The 19,322-nt window shown below is 41.7% G+C and overlaps 1 protein-coding gene across 6 annotated transcripts in view; it reads left to right on the top strand.

The window, feature by feature from the left end:
• IGSF5 (immunoglobulin superfamily member 5) overlaps positions 1–19,322 on the top strand; it is a 43,286-nt gene that overhangs the window by 12,171 nt on the left and 11,793 nt on the right. Inside the window, exons 1-8 of one of the 6 annotated variants that reach the window (XM_081198769.1) lie at positions 207–431; positions 2,554–2,633; positions 4,919–5,239; positions 6,810–7,118; positions 10,417–10,536; positions 11,992–12,016; positions 15,003–15,115; positions 16,759–16,835. In XM_081198769.1, coding sequence (XP_081054895.1) covers positions 2,576–2,633; positions 4,919–5,239; positions 6,810–7,118; positions 10,417–10,536; positions 11,992–12,016; positions 15,003–15,115; positions 16,759–16,835 — 1,023 coding nt within the window. In that variant the 5' untranslated portion in view covers positions 207–431; positions 2,554–2,575. Of the gene's footprint in view, positions 1–206; positions 432–2,553; positions 2,634–3,387; positions 3,543–4,918; positions 5,240–6,809; positions 7,119–10,416; positions 10,537–11,991; positions 12,017–15,002; positions 15,116–16,758; positions 16,836–19,322 lie in introns of those variants that run through there. The other 5 variants (XM_081198770.1, XM_081198768.1, XM_081198773.1 and 2 more) reach the window with 5 other exon arrangements.

Here is a 19,322-nt window from a genome sequence, read left to right as displayed (position 1 = left end):
TCATTTTGCTTCCTCCCTTTTAAAAAGAATCTCCTGGTGCCTGCTTCATTATGGCAATAGGTGTCGTCGTTTCCACACATATTTGGTTGGTCCTGTACCTGCCTTTTTACTTTATGTTTTGATGGCATCTGTTAATTATTAAAAACCATGGAATATGTTCATTGGTTGCACACCTGAGTCATATCTTTTTATGAGATAAAAGGTCACTGCAAACAGAGTCGCACAAAAGCCACCTCAGAAACCAGAAGTTGCAGGAAATGCTTTGTGTGGGGCCTTCCAGAGGAATAATATAGAAGCCAGTTGAGAGTTAATCGGAATATTTGGGTGTGTGGCTATATGAGGAGTTACTTGGATGGAAGAGACAGCAATGAACAGATTTTCTTTCTCAGAAGAGACTAAGGTTTTTCATGTGACAATCTACTGGTAAGAAGGTAAGGAACTCTCAAGCCTATGATACAGTAGTCAATTTAATATGGGTGAATGACTGCAAAATGGGTTTACTGATAAAGAATCTGCGGTTATGTAATGATATTTAGAAAAGGATGTTTGCTCTCCAAAGTTAAGTTAGCAAAATCCAAATGTGAACAGAAAGTAGGAAGTACGATAGTGTAGAGGCCTCTACTTTTGAATGTTACTTGTTTGGCACAGTCTTAGGTATGTTTACTGTGTATGACGGGGCTTAAAACTTAGTGAAAGTGCTGACAGTCGCAGCTTTAATTTATATGTCTAATCAAACACATGTGGAGAGCAACTACTATATAGAAACGTATTTTTCTGTTGATCCCACAGCTCTGAAATAGTCTGCTAATGATCCTTCTTGGTTAATGAAAACCCAGGAAATGAGCTTGGGTAGTCCACCCCTATTGGGCACGTTGATCTGTTATCGTACAAGAGGAGATGCTTAGCACAATGGCAACTCCTGCCTCAAATAAGGAGAGTAAAGCTATCCCAAAATAATTGTAGCTTTCTGTTGTGAAAAACATTTTTTCCAGTTCTAAAAAAAATTGAGCCACTATGGCCTAGTTTTGATGGAAGTTCCTGTGGCTCTCCTTCCCTAACCCTAACCCTTTTTGACACCTACATCACTGAAATACATTTCCAGGCAACAGTCTTATGCATACTTACAAGGGAGTGAGTCTCTTTTAATCAGAGGTGTTAGCATTTACATTCAAGTATAGATGCATAGGATTGTATTGCCCATCCTCTGTGCTGATAAATCTCATCTTTTTTCTATTTTATGCAATGTAGGTTTTTAACAATTACACAGCAACACCAGCAATAATAGTTGTCGTGAGCTGAGATCTGATTTATGCTTAGCCCTTCTAGGCATTTCTTTGAATGAGGATTGCTATTCTTAAAAAGACTTGATCACATCAGCGGCTAGGATAGATATCTCTTAGCACTTCAGGACACACTTCAGCAGGAATTTTTTGTAGCTTATGGAGGGAGGTGAATGATCCCTTTGCTGAGGGCTTGTTGCCATTCGTATTGTTATGAGTTTGTGGATTTAGTAAGAGTTAGAATTAAATAAGGTTTGATTAAACTGTGCCAAACACTAAAACTCCCTGGATTTAGTTTATGCTAACAACCTAGTCCTAGGCCAATCTGGCATAGCTGCTAAGAGGGGCCATTAGCAGGGCACAAAGGCTAGTGATGGCCCATCAAGGAAACCATCAAAGGGCAAGACTGCAGGACCAGGAGGGCTTCCTCCTTCAGCTGTATGTGTTAATCTGCAGGGAAGGAAAAGGTTTAAGATTTCAGTGCTGGATTATGTAGGCTGATGGAAAATTGTGGTGTTTTGCAAGAGGTCTGAAAAAGTGGGAGAGAAAGGGGGCCAACAGAACTCCCAGTGGGCTGGCTGGAGCAAATGGGGCAGGCAGGTTCCCTTGTTTGTAGACCTAAGCCTGCTGCTCCTGAGAGAGGAACAAATAATCATTTTAAGATGTGAATGCTCTGAACCCTCTCTGCACAGTAGATGACCAGCGTGGATAGCTCAGTTGGTTAGAGCATGGTGTTAATAATACCAAGGTTGTAGGTTCAATCCCCGTATGGGACAGCTGCTTATTCCTGCCTTGCAGGGGGTTGGACTAGATGATCCAGAGGGTGCCTTCCCACTCTACAGTTCTATGATTCTATGATTCAGGTTGTATATATGTGTAAATAAACCATATATCATAAAGACACTGCCGCCTCCACTGTGCCTAATTGTCCAAAAGGGAACACAGGCCCTGTGGAAAGCATGCCATTACCAAGACCCCTGGAATCTCACACATCTTAGAGATTGGATGCTTACATGAATCCAGCCCAGGAGTTTTTTTCACAACTGCTCACCACATTCCAGAAGGATGTGATCTCTTCTTAATAGTCAAACACGTCATTTAGTGACTGCACATATATGTATGGTTCTCTGTTTATAATCTAGGAAATATACTGCTTTGTTGTTGTTCAGTCCATTTGAAGCATGATTGTTTTTGTCTTTGGATTTGCAACTTTGAAATACTTGATAAAAAAATATGTGTTTTACAGCAATGAGCTGGTGTCCTTTTCTTTTAGGTTCATTGGAAGAGCTTGCTAAATGGATAGATATCGGGAATGGATTTGGCTGGCTTTCAGTCTTTTAGTCTTGCTAACAGGTATTATTACTCTTTTCTCATTTGCCAACCAAAGTGTAACTTGTTTGCTTAGCACTTCTTAGGCCACCTGTAACTCTATAGAATGCTGAAATACTAAAGCTAAATTTGGCACACACATTCAGGGTGTCTCATTTTAATAACAACCCAGCCCCTTCCTCCCCACCAGTTCTCAGTGGGAGAAGGAAAATGCAAAATATTACTCGATGCAAGACTGAAATGTCATATGGAAATCATTTAATATGGATAGTAAGCTTCCTATACCTCCATTAATTGTTGTCCACATGACTTTTTCCTCCAAATCACTGCCTTCCCACACTTCCCCCTCAGTAAGTCTGGATTTTCTCATACCCCATCCTTTTCAGAGTATCCCTGTTATGAGAAAAACAGGACTGAGGAAGGGGAAAGTATGGGAAGTGGAGATTTGGAGGAAAACATCAAAGGATAATGGAGAATTGGGGGAAGTACAGAAAGCTTACTATCTACATTAAATTACACTATGGACGAGCCCTTTGTGTGCACATTGAAGGTCAACATTCTGAATTTCTATTATAAATTCTAACTTGACTTCCACTCTGTTTTCATGGAGGCCAGGAAAGATGCAAAGCAGAATGCAGTGCAATAGCTCCCTTGAAGACTGACAAGTTGGAGTAAGAGATGTGCATGTTCAGGACACAAGGAAGAGTAGGCAAATTGAACACAATACAGGGTATCCCTTGAAAAGCAAGCTACTGACTGAGAGCTGAAGTGTACTTTCAGTACAGCAGTCTGCATTTCAAGCTGAAATCCTAGCTCAAGTCCCTATGCACTTTGGGTCAGTAAAGATGTCAAAGATACAGCCTCCCTTGAAGTCTTCAGAACAAAAGGTCACGTGTACATTTTTAACATCAGCTGGTTATTATACCTCTGCAGGTGTGTCTTTGCGATTCATTTCTTCAACTTCTCAGTCTGCATTTTTTTTTGCATTGCTGTAGCTGTTTAGCTCGTGTCCCATGTGAATTTTTTGATACAAGTTTGTGAGTTTTGAAACTTCTTATGATCCTTGAGCATTAAAATGCAATTTAGTACAAAGACGATGATCCCTTTAAGTCCCTTGGGTAGTTTATACAATAAGATGGAAAGAATGTAATTATCTTGGCTTATAATGCCAACATACTTGGAGTATGGTCATTAGCAAAGGATAATAAAAAAAATGAGAAGTGTTCTGGAATTGGTTCACACTGATGGGAATTACGCTACTATGCCACCTATTCAAATGACTCTTGTAGAGTATTTAGGCTGTTGTGCAATTCTTGGCTCTTGGAAAATCACATGCCCTTTCTGGTAATTATTTCTTTAAAGAAAGTAAAAAAAAAAAAAAAAAAAGATTAAGCCCAGTTTTGCCAACATGAGGATTTATTAAAGTCGTTGTCAATCAATCCACAGAACTGAGCACAAAACTTTGAAAAATTAACTCTTGCAGCTCAGTGTGTCAAAGCTGTACAGGATGGATTAAGAAAATTCAAAATGTTTATCCTGAAAGCTCTATAATGGAACAGGCAAGGGCAGCGCTACCAAATGAGCCACAACTACAGTGGTTACGTACGCTTCAGGTTGCATACGCTTCAGGTTACAGACTCCACTAACCCAGAAATAGTACATTGGGTTAAGAACTTTGCTTCAGGATGAGAACAGAAATCTTGCTCCAGCAGCGTGGTGGCAGCAGTCAGCCCCATTAGCTAAAGTGGTGCTTCAGGTTAAGAACAGTTTCAGATTAAGAACAGACCTCCAGAACGAATTAAGTTCTTAACCTGAGGTACCGCTGTATTCTCAGGATAGGATGAATCTGCTTCTAGGCACCTGGTTGTTTAAAACCAGTTTAGGTCCAAAATGGGAATGCTTCGAACCAGAACTCTGGGATTCATTAAGCAACTGCTGTCAACTTAAACTGAGGCATGACCTTCCCTCTGTTTTCAAGCACAGGGCAAAGTTACAATACAAGACGACCGATAGCTTTTGTTTCTAATGTTCACAGCAAAGGTTCTTCAGACGTTGTACACACTATCTGGCATTAATCTGTGTTACCAGTACATTAACCAACTTAAATGCCTCCTTCATTTTTTTGTTCACATGGATGTTTAATGCTCCTCATGTATTTATGCAGAAGGGTGATGTCAGACCTATATACATTGATTTTTTTAACTGTTATCATGATGATTGTGTAAGATAAGCTAGAAACACCCTTATTGACTTTGGTGTTGGTTTAGTTTCAGTTCCTGAGTGATTTTTCCCCCTCTCCTGTTTTGCAGATACTGGGTTTGGCTACTCCATCATAGAAGGTCCCAGAAATTTAACAATTCTTGCTGGTTCAGTGGCTCATTTTAACTGTACAGTGTCAGAAGGGTATAAGATTTTGATATGGCTTTTCAATGGAACCCCTATATTGACTGTACTGGGTAACGGAACACCTGTTATAACAAATGTGAAATACAATCAGGATGGTTTTCACAATGGTACTGAGTTCACCTCCGGACTCAAGATTTTTGATGTCCAGCTACATGATTCTGGAGAAATAAAATGCAGCCTCCAGAACTTTCAGGAAGATAAATACGCATTTCTTTCTGTTCAAGGTGTGTATGCCTTTTTGTCATCCTTCAGTTTTAAGGAAAAAACATTTAGGCCAATTGCAAGAGTAATTCATACTGAGATTGCTCTTTCCTATTCCTTCTATACTTCCTTCTCTCAGCACTTTAAACAGTATTGTGGCACTTAAACACTAATAGATGTGCTGCAGCGCAAGCCTTTGTGGACTACAAAGCACTTTGGTAGACGAATAGCATAATTTTCAGTTGTATACCCTCCAACATTCTGACAATTAAAATTGGGCTGCAGGTCCTTTGGTGCCGTGCTCCCATGCAAGCCAATTGAGGCTTCCCAGTCCCATGTCTCTGTTGCTGGCAGCAGCTCCCTCAGGAAGCGGCAGGCCAGCACCTTCACCTCCTCTTCCCTGTCATCATCTTCATCTTTGTTGGCTTCTTTTATGCCTCTGGCAGGGACAGCATCAGGCAGAGCAAGCATGGCCTTTGGGTCTGGCTGGGGCATCCTGGTTTATACCACCAGTACCTCCTCCATGGGCTCCAGCTCGGCTGCCTTTCACATTTTTCATTTGCGTGAAAAATGTGCCTCTTTTGGTGCCGAGCGCTCATGGGAAATAGCTGACTTGTGCGAGAGCTTGGCACCAAAAATGAGACATCCATTCAGAAGCCACGGTGTAATCTGTAATCTGCAATTCTGGGGTGCCCTGGTCAAATCAGAACTGTTGGTGGGTATGTAATTGACATGTGTTTTTATATATCTCAGAGAGAGAGAGAGAGAGAGAGAGAGAGAGAGAGAGAGAGAGAGAGAGAGAGCGCATACAGATGGCTGTAGCATCCCCTGCTTCTAATGTCATAGCAATGCTACCATAAAACTAGCGGTTAGTGGATACTAAGCCAGCATTTGGGAATCATTACAATAGACCCTCATCAAGATAACAGATGCTCCTTTTGACAATACTGCCAATCAGCATTGTTTAGAGCCCAAACTTTTTTCAAAGAGGACCAGATTTGATGAAGTGAACATGCATGAGGGCCAACCACAGGTGTTTAGCTTTTTTTAGGATTGAAGTTGTTGAGCTTTTTAAAGGATTTTACTCCAGGACATATACTGCCACCGGGGCCGGATTAAATCAACCGGCAGCCCGGATTAGGCCCCCGAATTGGACTTTGGACATGCCTGGTTTAGAGAATGCATATAGAAATGATAAATCATCTCTCGGCTCTAAAAATTTGCCAAATGAAGGGTCAATCTGCAGTGCGGCATTTTCAAAATTCTTGATAAATCTAATCCAATGCATAATTCTGTAGCTCAGAAAGATGCATCTATCAGCATGGCTACAAAGCTTCAATAATTATCTTCCAACAATAATCTAGGAAACCTGCTTATGTTTCTAAAGCCACTAATGGGCTGTTAGAAATGCTTTAAAGGTTACTTTTCCAACATGGAAATCTGGGTTTCAATTTTTTTTTTTGGGGGGGGGGATGTAATTCTCTTGGTGGCAACATGAAACCAAATTGAGAAAATAAATTCAACCTGGCCCTATAAAAATGTGTAGTGTAAACTATTCTGAAGGAAGAAAAACATCTTCTTTTCCCCAAACAGTTAATGGATCTTTGACTATCAAAGCTGGCAACTTGACAGTAAGAGAGAACCAAACAACTGAGATAATTTGTGAAGCTCTTGGATGGGCTCCTGCTCCACAGATTTCCTGGATGGTAAATAATATTACATTAGATAATTCCATGTACATTACCAACCAGAGTCAAGGATCAAATGGCTTGTACAATGAAGAGAGCATCTTAACCCTGGCACCAGTGACCAATAGCACTGTGACTTGCTTTGTCGCTATAGATGCACTCCCTGAGCCACAGAATACAACTGTGACACTTACTGTGTATCAACCTCCTTCAAGTAAGTGACTATCTTGCGGGTACACTTCTTTCTTTCTTTCTTTCTTTCTTTCTTTCTTTCTTTCTTTCTTTCTTTCTTTCTTTCTTTCTTTCTTAACATTTATTCAAAAGTTACAATACAGCTTTGTCCACTGCCATAATATCACAAAATGATTACTCCAGTCCTCAATCCCACATCACCGTCATGTTCAAAATCTTTAATTTCTTGTTATGCAATCTACTATACATGGCTGAAAGGTACTGTACTTGGCTTTCGATCATGGCTAAAATATTGGTGGGACATCCATTCACAGACTATATGAAATTTAAAAAAATTCCTTCCAGTAGCACCTTAAAGACCAACTAAGTTAGTTCTTGGTATGAGCTTTCGTGTGCATGCACACTTCTTCAGATGAAATTTGGTGAGTTTCATGAAGATGGCTCTGGAATGGCCCTAGCTTTGGCCCTCTTGCTTTTGACAGCCTACACCTCCCATCATCCTTGACCATTGATCATGCTTGCTGGGGCTGATGGGTTACAGTGCACAAACACCTGGAAGGCCACAGGTTCACCATCCCTACTCCAGGTGCTTCCATGTCCAATTATTAATGTACCAACTGTAGAGTTGGGATCTTCTGCATACAAAGGAGGCGTTCTGCCACAGAGAAATGATTCCTCCCAAAGTTACACATTGATTTTTATTATTGGCAACCCTTAGTATGTTAAATGAGGGAAAGACGGCTGATAAGAGGCAGAAGTGATTGCTTTATTTACCTCAGTTGTTAGGCAAGGTTTTCTGATCACAGTTTCCTGGTCATAGGCTTCCACTTTGTACTCCATTTGTGCCCGTACCTTGGGGACCCATTTCCTTGTGGGTTTCTGTTCTAGAAATGACCAGAGTAGATGTTTCTAATTACTGACTAAGCGAAACAGAATCCATCAGGAAGATTCTGTTTTGTGGGTGATGGGGGAATTAATAAACCCTCTTGTCTAGCTGTCACTCTGAAGAAGCAGCCATATTCAGTTGCCATAGTGACATGATGTAACTCAGAATGGAAGAAAAGCAGATGTCACAAAGTGCAATTACGGTGTACTTACTGATTTATCTAGGAACATTCTTCATTTTATTCCCCGAGAAGCTGTTTGTGCAGGAGGAGAAACATGTGAGTTGTCAGGGTTGGAGTACATAAAAATCTTTTAATGACTAGGCTGAAATTGAGATATGTCAGCAGTAATGAAGAAAACCGCCTCTCCTCTCTCTTACACACATTACTTCATATGCCATTTCATAGTTTCCTGACAGCTTTCTTTAGTGTTTTGTGTGGTCACCATTCATCGGGCTGAAGGAAGTTTCAATGGGAGGGGGAGCCATCTATTACAATGTAGAAGCATGCACTTCAGTCACCAGAATCAGGCCTGTTCTCCTTGGAGGAAGTGTGAAGAACACTTAAACTGGTGAAGTTGTGAAAGCAGGTGGTGGAGGTGTTGGCTCTTGCCAAAAGGGCAATGGAAGATTTTTGATATTTTAGGACTCAGAAGTGCCCCATAGAGTATACCTTTTAAAGTACAGTGGGCCTGCAACTTACACTCACCTTACTTCTGCTATTGCAACCTTATGCAGGTGGGGGAATAAATCAATGGAGTGGTGGGACATTAGGATGTCTTTAGTCCCTTCCTCCGCCGTCTCCAAGGACAAGGAGGGGCTTAAAGTGCCAGCGCAGCGGCAGGAGAAGCCATAGGTTGCTGTCAGGCGAGGGGATTTAAGTTTAGGAAGAGGCATGGCTATTCTGTTGCTTCAATGGTCCAGTTCAGGGCTCAGACCTGGGACATAGATGCCTAGCTAGCTACATAGCAGGAATGGTGTGTATATTCTTTGCACCTGAGGAGATGCTGTAATTGAGTGCCTTACCAATAAAGAACTAACACTCATTTGTTCTCCTTGTGCTGGGTATGCTCAGGACAACATACTAGTCTCTGAGTATGAGAGACGTCAGGGGTGCCGTATTATGGGTTTGGTATCCTTGGAATGAAGGTGACTGGAGACTGTGATGTTTTGGTGATATGTTTTTTATTTACACATATATACAAGCTAAGAGGAAGATGAAGAGGCTCACAGCATTAACACTCAGCCTAACAGATCTAACTTGCCCATTTGGGTTCAGGTTTCTCTCTGAGTTAGGGCTTTGGGTTCAGCACAGAGTACAAGGCCATGTAGGCACCCCCATTTATTTTGTGAGCAGTATGCTCCCACCACAGGTTTGGGAAGTGGTGTACACATGACATTAGTCAAAATCCATATACATCTTGCATCTAGCCTGTCATTTCTTAGGAAATAGTGTGTTTTGATGTACCCCCCTGCAAAAACTAGCTATATCCAAATTGAGAAAAAGAACCACCTACCTGAATTTTAAGTAGGTAATGTGTACATGACCATCTCCATGTCATCCCATCTCCACTCTAGCTCACACCTTGCCAATTGTTCTCCTACACCTAGGATAAAGTGTATAGTTGTTTCTATGGCAACATAGCCAGATCTTTAGTCATGTAGAAAGGATGCTTAACAGGTTTGACTAGGGCCATTAACTTGACAAAGAGACTGATTTGACCACTGCAGCAGTTCCTTTTACAACAAAATCCCATCTTACAAACAGAAAAACTAAGGGCTTAGAAGGAGCCCCAAATGGCAAACCAACCAACCAATACCCCACCCCCCGCCCCCCGCAATCCTGCAACACTATATAAAGTGGCAATGCTGCAGTGGGAGTTTAATCAGATCTTTCATACATTTAACCCAAAGATTTAAAGGGAAAACTTTGGAAACTTGAGGGTTTAATGTGTAAACAGCTATGGTGTGTTTTGCACAACAATGCCAATTATAATCAAAAGCCTTCTCTCATCTGATGTGGTCTATAGCTATGATAATGCTTTTAAGATAGATGAAATATAAAGCCACTGAAGAGGACTGTTCAGATGAAACGCATCTGCTGAATTAACTTTTTAATTGGATGCATAGTTTATTAGACTAGGAACTAATTTTCGCCCACATATTCCCTTCTCCTGCCTCTTCCATGCCACACTTTCCCACTACAGCCAAATTGGCAACTATGTCTATTGAGTAGAAACTGATGCATGAAATCAGAATCTGTTGAAATAATAAAAATAAAATAATAATGTATCTGGCAAAGACTCTTGGACTTCTAGAAGCCGCAACAGGGTAACATTACTTAAGAAAGCACAGCAGTCTATGAGTAACTCATTAAATTCATAGGGAGACGTGCATATTTTACTGTGCTTCTTAACATTTATTAATTTTTATCTAGTAGCAGGCGATGACGGACGAACTCGAACTATAATTTTAGCAGTTGTATTGTCAGTTGTTGGTTTCCTCCTCCTGATCCTTATTATTCTGCTTATTATCTGCTGCTGCAAAAGAAGGAAAGGTACGTGGGCTCTCTGAACCATTTTAAAACATGGAATTATTTTTGGAGGGAGATTAGGTCCAAATAACTGACTTTTGTGACAGTGGCAGAGTTCTACTTGTATTCTTGATAAATGTAGATACGAACACTAAAAATAACCGGGAGAAAGACTGGGACTTAAACACTGAAGGTGAGGAATGGAATTCAATGTGGCATAAATTCCCTTATAAATCAACCTCAACCAAATATAGAGAAACAGCCTGGACCAGAGGGGAAACTAAAAAAATTCCTTCCAGTAGCACCTTAAAGACCAACTAAGTTAGTTCTTGGTATGAGCTTTCGTGTGCAAGCACACTTCTTCAGATAATCTGTTGTTAAATTTCTTAACGGCATACAATCCAGCGGTGAGCAAATTGTAAATAAAAAGCAATTGGAAATGACAAGACTGTTTGAAATGCACTCTTAACTGTTTACACATCAAGCCCTCCGTTATTGGCACAGCTAATTTGAGAAGTTGCTTTCTGCAAGTGCAGCAGTATGCATAAAAAGTAAACGACTCCAGCCAACACCAGGGCACACACTGCCTCTGTTGTGCTTGTTCCCTGGCACTGTGGCCAGGTCATTCTCTTCAAACACAGGTCTTCCTGCACGGATAACCCTGGAGTTTCCAGCAAGCTGCTCTTCCACAGAGCCCCATTCTGTTGTGGGGGAAGGAGAGGGTGGCAGCTGGATGCAGTCTTGGAGTGCCTTGACTTGAATAGTCTGCTTGCAGCCTGTTATAGAAATAGTGGCACATAGGTGCAAGGATAATAGGGTGGAGGGTGATGGATGGTGGGTGGTGGACGGTGTCCCATTGAGCCACACCACACCCTGCTTTCCATGTGCAAAGGGAGCAAGATTGCAGCCCAAGTTTCAGAGGAATTTTCTGCAGAGTAATTACTTCTTTTTGAGATATACAGTCGTACCTTGGTTTTCGAACAGCTTAGTTCTCGAACGTTTCGGCTCCCGAACACTGCAAACCCGGAAGTGACTGTTCCGGTTTGCGAACTATTTTTGGAAGTTGAATGTCCGACGGGGCTTCCGCAGCTCCCTGCAGCCAATCAGAAGCGGTGCTTGGGTTTCCAAACGTTTTGGAAGTCGAACGGACTTTCGGAACGGACTCCATTCGACTTCCAAGGTACGACTGCATAGAAAAGTGTATAGCATAGTGATCCTACGTGTGAGTTATGAAGGGAAGTTCTTCCTGCCTACAATAATTCTCTCTCTTGTTTCAATGAGGAGTCCAGGTCCACACAAGCAGAGCGCCTCCTTTTTACTTGAATGGCTGAGGGTGCCTGTGCATGGACAATCTCAGTTTGAGCGCTGGAGCACCTTTCTGTATTAAATTAATATATTTAAGAAGACTTAAGAGTGTTCTTTTCAAATAAATTGCTATTTTTTTAAGAATATATTCTAAAATCTGACCTTTCCCCCCAGACTCCAAGTATCAAGAGGAGATGAGGTAAGCTGATTATCGTTTTTGTTTCACTCATTTGGTAAAATTTCTATTTAATATTTTGCCCGGCTTGGCCTGTGGTAAGGGATGATGAAAGATGTAATTCAAGAACATCTGGAGAGTCACAGGTTATCCACCCCATTGTTATTAGATTTGAAACATACAAAGTCAGGAACATACAAATTATTTGCCATGGATAATATATATTTTTTCTTTTGAAATGTCCAGATGAAAAGAAAAGGGAAAAAGAGATTCTATTTCATTATAAATTTAAGTGATTTAAAATTGCTGAATTATCTGTCACCATCATATGACATTTGACTGCATGAATAGTACATGATTTACCTTTAATACCCTTTACCTTTACCCTTTACCTTTAATAGCAACATGACTTCAAACTGAAACTTTGATCCATCAAAGAACTGTTTTGCATTGGAACATTCTTATAGTAGCCTTAATATGTGCAACATATTTCATTTCATATATTTGAGTTAAAACATTTTTATACCACCCTTCATTTAAAAATTCCAAGGCATTTTGCAACACATAAATACTCAGTGGAAACAGGGCACTAAAGGTAAAGGTAAAGGGACCCCGGACCATTAGGTCCAGTCGTGACTGACTCTGGGGTTGCGGCGCTCATCTCGCTTTATCAGCCAAGGGAGCCGGCGTACAGCCTCCGGGTCATGTGGCCAGCATAACTAAGCTGCTTCTGGTGAACCAGAGCAGCGCACGGAAATGCCGTTTACCTTCCCGCCGGAGCGGTACCTATTTATCTACTTGTACTTTGACGTGCTTTCGAACTGCTAGGTTGACAGCAGCAGGGACGGAGCAACGGGAGCTCACTCCGTTGCAGGGATTCGAACCACCAACCTTCTGATCGGCATGTCCTAGGCTCTGTGGTTTAACCCTAATAAAGCTGATAAACCTATAATAACCCTAAAGCTAATAAACCTATAATAACCCTAAAGCTAATAAATGCTGCAATTACAGCAACAACCACAGGAGGTCACTGTGCACCAGAATAGCTCACTCCTCCTAGCTCAAGTAATGCTTACAGTGGATATGCCAATTCTACAGGCTCTTGGAGTATAGAATTTCTGTTGTACAGAAACAGAACTGAAACCGAGACAGGTTGGCACATGTTAATTGTAACCAACTGGTAGGCAAATTAAATGGCATTCTCTGCTTTTCTAAGACTTATTTGAAAGCAACCTTTGGAGAGAGAAAAAAGATGTTTGGTAACAAATTGCTTCTAGCTTAGCAAAATTAGTTTTGACCACTTAAAATGAAGTAAGCTAAATGTCTCTATGCTAGAATGCATTAGGTTGTTAAGCTTTAAAATGTAAGAGAGCTTTCATCTGTATTGAGAAGCTGTTAATCAATACTGAACGGAAACTTTAAAATGACGTCATTGTGGGAAAGGTTTGCCAGGGTTTTTGTTTGCATTCGTCTTCAAGACTGAAAGCTATCCTTTGCCGTCAGAGGGAAGAAGGAAACTTAATTCTGATTTGAGCTAATCAGTGCAATTGCTTATCTAGGTATGCCATATTTTGTTTCACCTTAGCTTGGCAGTTAAATCATTCACTCTGAGTTCTAGAAGAAAGGATCTGGCTTGGGTTCACAATCTATACAAACTCCCTCACATTTCAGAATTGATATTTTATGGCAAAATGCTAATTGTCATTAAAATGTATTACTTGCTGTTCAAGCGATCTTCAAGCGGTGCGAGATTCCAGGGCTTGTATTTTCCTTTGGGAATGAGGCACAGTGGAGACCATGGTGTCTTTATGATATATGGGTTATTTACACATCTATACAACCTGAGCCTACAATGGTTCACGGCATTAAGGGTCTTGTTTCTTGTTTGAACTTTGGATTCAAGCAGAAATCAAACATTGGGCTTTGCCTCTCTGGTTTTCCTGCCTGCAGCTTCACTTCTGGGTCACATTACACACACTAAATGCTGGCCTTTTGCCATTCTCACTATCTAAGAGCTAGAGGAGGAGGGGTCCCACTCATTTGCTGTCTGTCCCAGAGCTCCCTCTCACTTAATTTCTTAATGGCCCATCACCCAGGTAACTACCTGAATAGGAAAGCTAGCCTGGCTAATTTAGCTTTTAACCCTTGCTGCGTCCAGGGATTACATGTCTGTTGTCCAGTTTAACACCCCAAACCTTGATTAAATTCTAACACTTCACTGGATCCAAGAATTTAATGGAGTCGAGCACCCACAAACTCTTAACACATTCAAGGGTACTTGCAGTTATTGCAAGTTGTTGAAGGGGATTTAGTTGGTTCAGCACTTGTGATAGGGCAAATCATGGGTTTTATACTGAGAAGAGGACTCTGGTCCTAGACTGCTCCCCTTCCCCTCTTTTATCACAGCTAAAGCAAAGGCAGCAGACTCCCCATCATGCATTTCCTAGTCAATACTCAGGAATGGGACTTGCACAATAGAGCTACAGTAGTTGGCTTGACTCCTTTTGCCTGGCACCTGACACTGCGCTTCTGTAACAGCTGATCTATAGAATAAGCCTGGAAAGCAGATTAAATTTAATACTTCGGCTTAAAAACAGCCCTGGATCAGGCTGTTCCTTAGCTAGTTAGTAACTATGTACTGAAAGCTTTGAGAGCATGCCAAAAAGCTACTAATGTATTACTTTTGCAAGTTGTACCTGGAGTAAAAACTGCTGAATTCAGAGTTTTTGGTAAATTAGATATGAAGTGAACCCAGAGACCGTGCTTCACTTCTGTCCTCAGAACAAACTCACTCTCATAGTATCGCCCACTAAGTATACAAAAAGTCCCATAAATTCAATATAGGTGATAGGTTAATAATGGATAGTAAGCAGTGGTACTGGCTGACTTAACATGACCACTTAAATTGTCTCTCTGCCATAAAGCTGAAAAAATGAGGAAAGTCTTCTGTGGTTGCACTGAAAGATCTCAAATGACAGGGGTTCAAAGGTAAGCATTTTCTATTTTCTAGAAAGGCATCAGAAAAGAAAAATGCTGATAGAAATTTGGAGACAGACAGACACAGTGGACAAGAAAATTATGCATACAGTCCAGAGGATGCAAGACGTGCTGGGCAAATGACAGGTGAGCAAAAACTGTGTTTGGGAAAATTTCTATACATCACAAAAATGCATTTGAAATGCTTCTCTGGAGCACTCTGATGGGCAGAGAATAGCCTGAACATTTGTTTTGTTCTCAGAACAGTGGGATATTGGGCTACCACTGTGTGACTTGAAAAGCTAGAATGAGATTACCGAAGACCTGAAGCCTGGTTTGGCCAGTGTATGGCATCAAGCTGAAATCGATGAACTGTTTCCTCTAGAAGTCATTCAAGGGCAACTTTCAGTGCCTGTTTCCGAAACATAAATCCATATTATTCATCTGTGCAAATGGCCCTCTATGCAGGGCAATGCCTTTCCTAGGCATGTGCTTCCAGTTATTTCTGGTTAACGTGTCTAAAGGTACCATGTGACTGATAAATATTAATGTCATATATGCATATCTTAAAGCCTCAACTCAAGCCTTCCTTCTCTATTTTAAGTGGTTTGAGGATGGTAGCCATGAATATCGGTTAAGTTATGCACAGCAATCCTAAGCATACAAACTGGGAAGCGAGATGTATTTCAAAATCAGTTGCAGCTTAATTTGATTATTTTTTAACAAAATGAATTATAAAATTTTAATGTGAGGTTTATTGGATTTCTTTTTTAACCCAGTGGTACACTGTATAAACCCATATGCCATGCATGAATAATAAGGTAGTGTAGTGTCATATGAATATCCTGATTCGATTCCCAGCTTCATGTTGAGCAGCAAAAGTGAGATAGCAGCACTGCTGAAGCAGGGACAAGAGAAGGAGGCATACAGACTCCCCTTCCTAAAGTATCTTGCTGAAAATACTTCCTAAAATAATGAATATTTACTTCCTCCCAGGAGCTCAAGGTGGCCTACATTGTTCTTCCTCACCCATTTTTATCCTCACAACAACTCTCTGAGGTTGAGAGGGGCTGGCTGCCCAAGGTCACCGCAGTAAGCTTCAGGGCGGAGTGTGGATTTGCACCCTGGTCTCCCAGGTTCTTCTCTGAAATTCTAACCACTATTCAACACTCCCTATATTCCATTACCCTGAAAAAGATGTGCACAGGTGCCATGATTAGGTCCTGAAGATGGATAGATAGAAAAACAGACAGACACGCAAGCCTGATGTTGTGTCATGCTATGCTATATGTGCAATATGTGCACTCATTGTTCACTTCTGTGTCTTACCCTACACATGCCGTGTACGCAGGGAATGTATGTGAACCTTAGTGTGAGTTACATGTTAACAAACTTGACAAATACATTTGGATTGTATGCTCAAATAGATAATCTGTGTGCAGCTTGTTGGGTCATGATTACATTGGTCTTCCTTCAGTGCAGAACAAGCTGCACTGAAGATCGTCCTACTGTAACCCAACCATTTATAAATGGTGCAACCTGCAGGGGATTTGCCAAGGGGTGCATTGGAATGCTTGAACAGATAAGTCTCTACAAATTTCTTAGCAGGGTTTTAACAAAGCACCCACCCAATTTACAGCAAAGTATTCTGTTTCCTGAAGAGCGGTCTGTTCTCTTTACACAAAAAGGACATCTAAAAATACCTACATTTGTTTGTATTCTGAAATGATTTATAGTTCCTGCCATTCTGAAGAATCAATAACAGTTATCCTTTGTATATTGTCTTGCAGGAGTTCCCTCTTTCTCCCCAGATAACTCTAGCCTGTACGCTCCAGACGGGGATTTAGACGTGAACCCTGCATCACAGGTAACTGGAACAAGTCTTTTACAGACTGTGACATATTCCATAAACATGTAATGGACTTAAGTGATGGTTTATAAAAGAACTGGAATGTTTTTTGAGGGGGGGATGCATTCTAGTTTCTGTCCTTAATGCTATTGAATGTTCTTTCAAAAATATCCTTAGCACAGCAAAACAGCATTTTCAAAACATGCAATTCACACCAGAAATTTGGATACTGTGAAATTTGGGTTGTGGGGAAAGGGTTAAGCCCCCTTCTCCTTTTTGTTGCTTCCAATAATAATAATAATAATAATAATAATAATAATAATAATAATAATAATAATAATAATTTATTATTTATACCCCGCCCATCTGGCTGAGTTTCCCCAGCCACTCTGGGCGGCTCCCAATCAATGTTAAAAACAGTACAGTGTTACATATTAAAAACTTCCCTGAACAGGGCTGCCTTAAGATGTCTTCTGAATGTCAGGTAATTATCTCTTTGACATCTGATGGGAGGGCATTCCACAGGGCAGGCGCCACTACCGAGAAGGCCCTCTGTCTGGTTCCCTGTAGCCTCACTTCTCGCAATGAGGGAACCGCCAGAAGGCCCTCGGCACTGGATCTCAGTGTCCGGGCTGAACGATGGGGGTGGAGACGCTCCTTCAGGTATACAGGACCGAGGCCGTTTAGGGCTTTAAAGGTCAGCACCAACACTTTGAATTCTGCTCGGAAACGTACTGGGAGCCAATGCAGATCTCTCAGAACCAGTGTTATATGGTCTCGGCGGCCACTCCCAGTCACCAGTCTAGCTGCCGCATTCTGGATTAATTGCAGTTTCCGGGTCACCTTCAAAGGTAGCCCCATGTAGAGCGCATTGCAGTAGTCCAAGCGTGAGATAACCAGAGCATGCACCACTCTGGCGAGACAGTTCGCGGGCAGGTAGGGTCTTAGCCTGCGTACCAGGTGGAGCTGGTAGACAGCTGCCCTGGACACAGAGTTAACCTGCGCCTCCATGGACAGCTGTGAGTCCAAAATGACTCCCAGGCTGCGCACCTGGTCCTTCAGGGGCACAGTTACCCCATTCAAGACCAGGGAATCCCCCACACCAACCTGCTCCCTGTCCCCCAAAAACAGTACTTCTGTCTTGTCAGGATTCAACCCCAATCTCTTAGCCGTCATCCATCCTCCAACCGCCTCCAGGCACTCACACAGGACTTTCACCGCCTTCACTGGTTCTGATTTAAAGGAGAGGTAGAGCTGGGTGTCATCTGCATACTGATGAACACCCAGTCCAAATCCCCTGATGATCTCTCCCAGCGGCTGCATGTAGATGTTGAAAAGCATGGGGGAGAGGATGGAACCCTGAGGCACCCCACAAGTGAGAGCCCAGGGGTCTGAACACTCATCCCCCCCCCCACTTTCTGGACACGGCCCAGGAGGCTTCCATTAAATTTGTAGCCTCCTGCAGCATACACAAACGCACACACATTGGGAGACTTTTACGTCTTTGCTGTGTAACAGCAAACAGTACTTTAAATCACCTGTGTGCTTTATAGTACAAGCAGTGAACACAATTATGCAGGACACCTGCCTGAGAATCATGAGAAATTTGAAGACGTGAAAATAAGAGGTACACACTTGAGTGGAATCCATAGAGTTAATTCTTTGTGAAGGAACAAACGCAAGGCCCACGTGGCCAACATTTGGGCTGGTGAATTCCAAACAGACAAAATTGCTCCCACTCTAACCAACAGACCATAGGAGAGCCCCCACTCTCTTCTCATTCCCTGACGCATGCTGCCTGTATTACCCCCCCCCCTTTTTCTTTCCTGCCCTAGTTTATACTGTAATAGGATTGAGGGTTGGGCTGGATGATCACAAGATCCTTTTCAACTGAGTGATACCACTAAAGTAACTAAAGGTTGGCATATAGGTTTATTGCAGAAAAGAATTACATGTTTCAAGGTGAAAATAGTAAAAAAAAAAAAAAAAAAAAAATGGTACCCTTGTACATGCCTAGCCAGTTGCCCTCTGAGTGTAAAATATTTTCAGTAAGAAGACAGGAATGATCCTGCAGTGACCAGCATCACATCTAGTGGGCCTAGGCTCTGACGTGGTACCTGACTGCTGCTCTCTAGGTGGGCACGTGGGGCCCAGGGCTTCAGCCCTAGTTGCAGTGCTTGCTTTCCTCCATCTCCCTCCTCCTCCTTTCTTATTTCATATCCTTTTCATGGCAAGGCTTCATTGCTACTAGCACAGTACAAGACAGGAGCATTTTGAATTATGCTCTTTGTTCAATTATTTGTGAATTTCGATGGGGTATCTGGCTATTGAATGATTTATTGGTCTGGCAGTAGGTCATTGTGCAAAGCTGAGGCTACTGTGTTGGCTATTAAGATCGGGAATGCTGCATTTCAAAGAGTTATGTGTTTGGATCATACTGAAAACATGCCTTGAGCCTGCAATTTGCAGAGTTTTTGCCATATATCGTAGTCTGCTTGCATTTTC

Source organism: Podarcis bocagei (assembly GCF_964188305.1).
Source record: "Podarcis bocagei genome assembly, chromosome: 6".
In the NCBI taxonomy this organism is placed as follows: Eukaryota; Metazoa; Chordata; class Lepidosauria; order Squamata; family Lacertidae; genus Podarcis; species Podarcis bocagei.
This window is presented reverse-complemented; position numbering and strand designations above follow the sequence as displayed.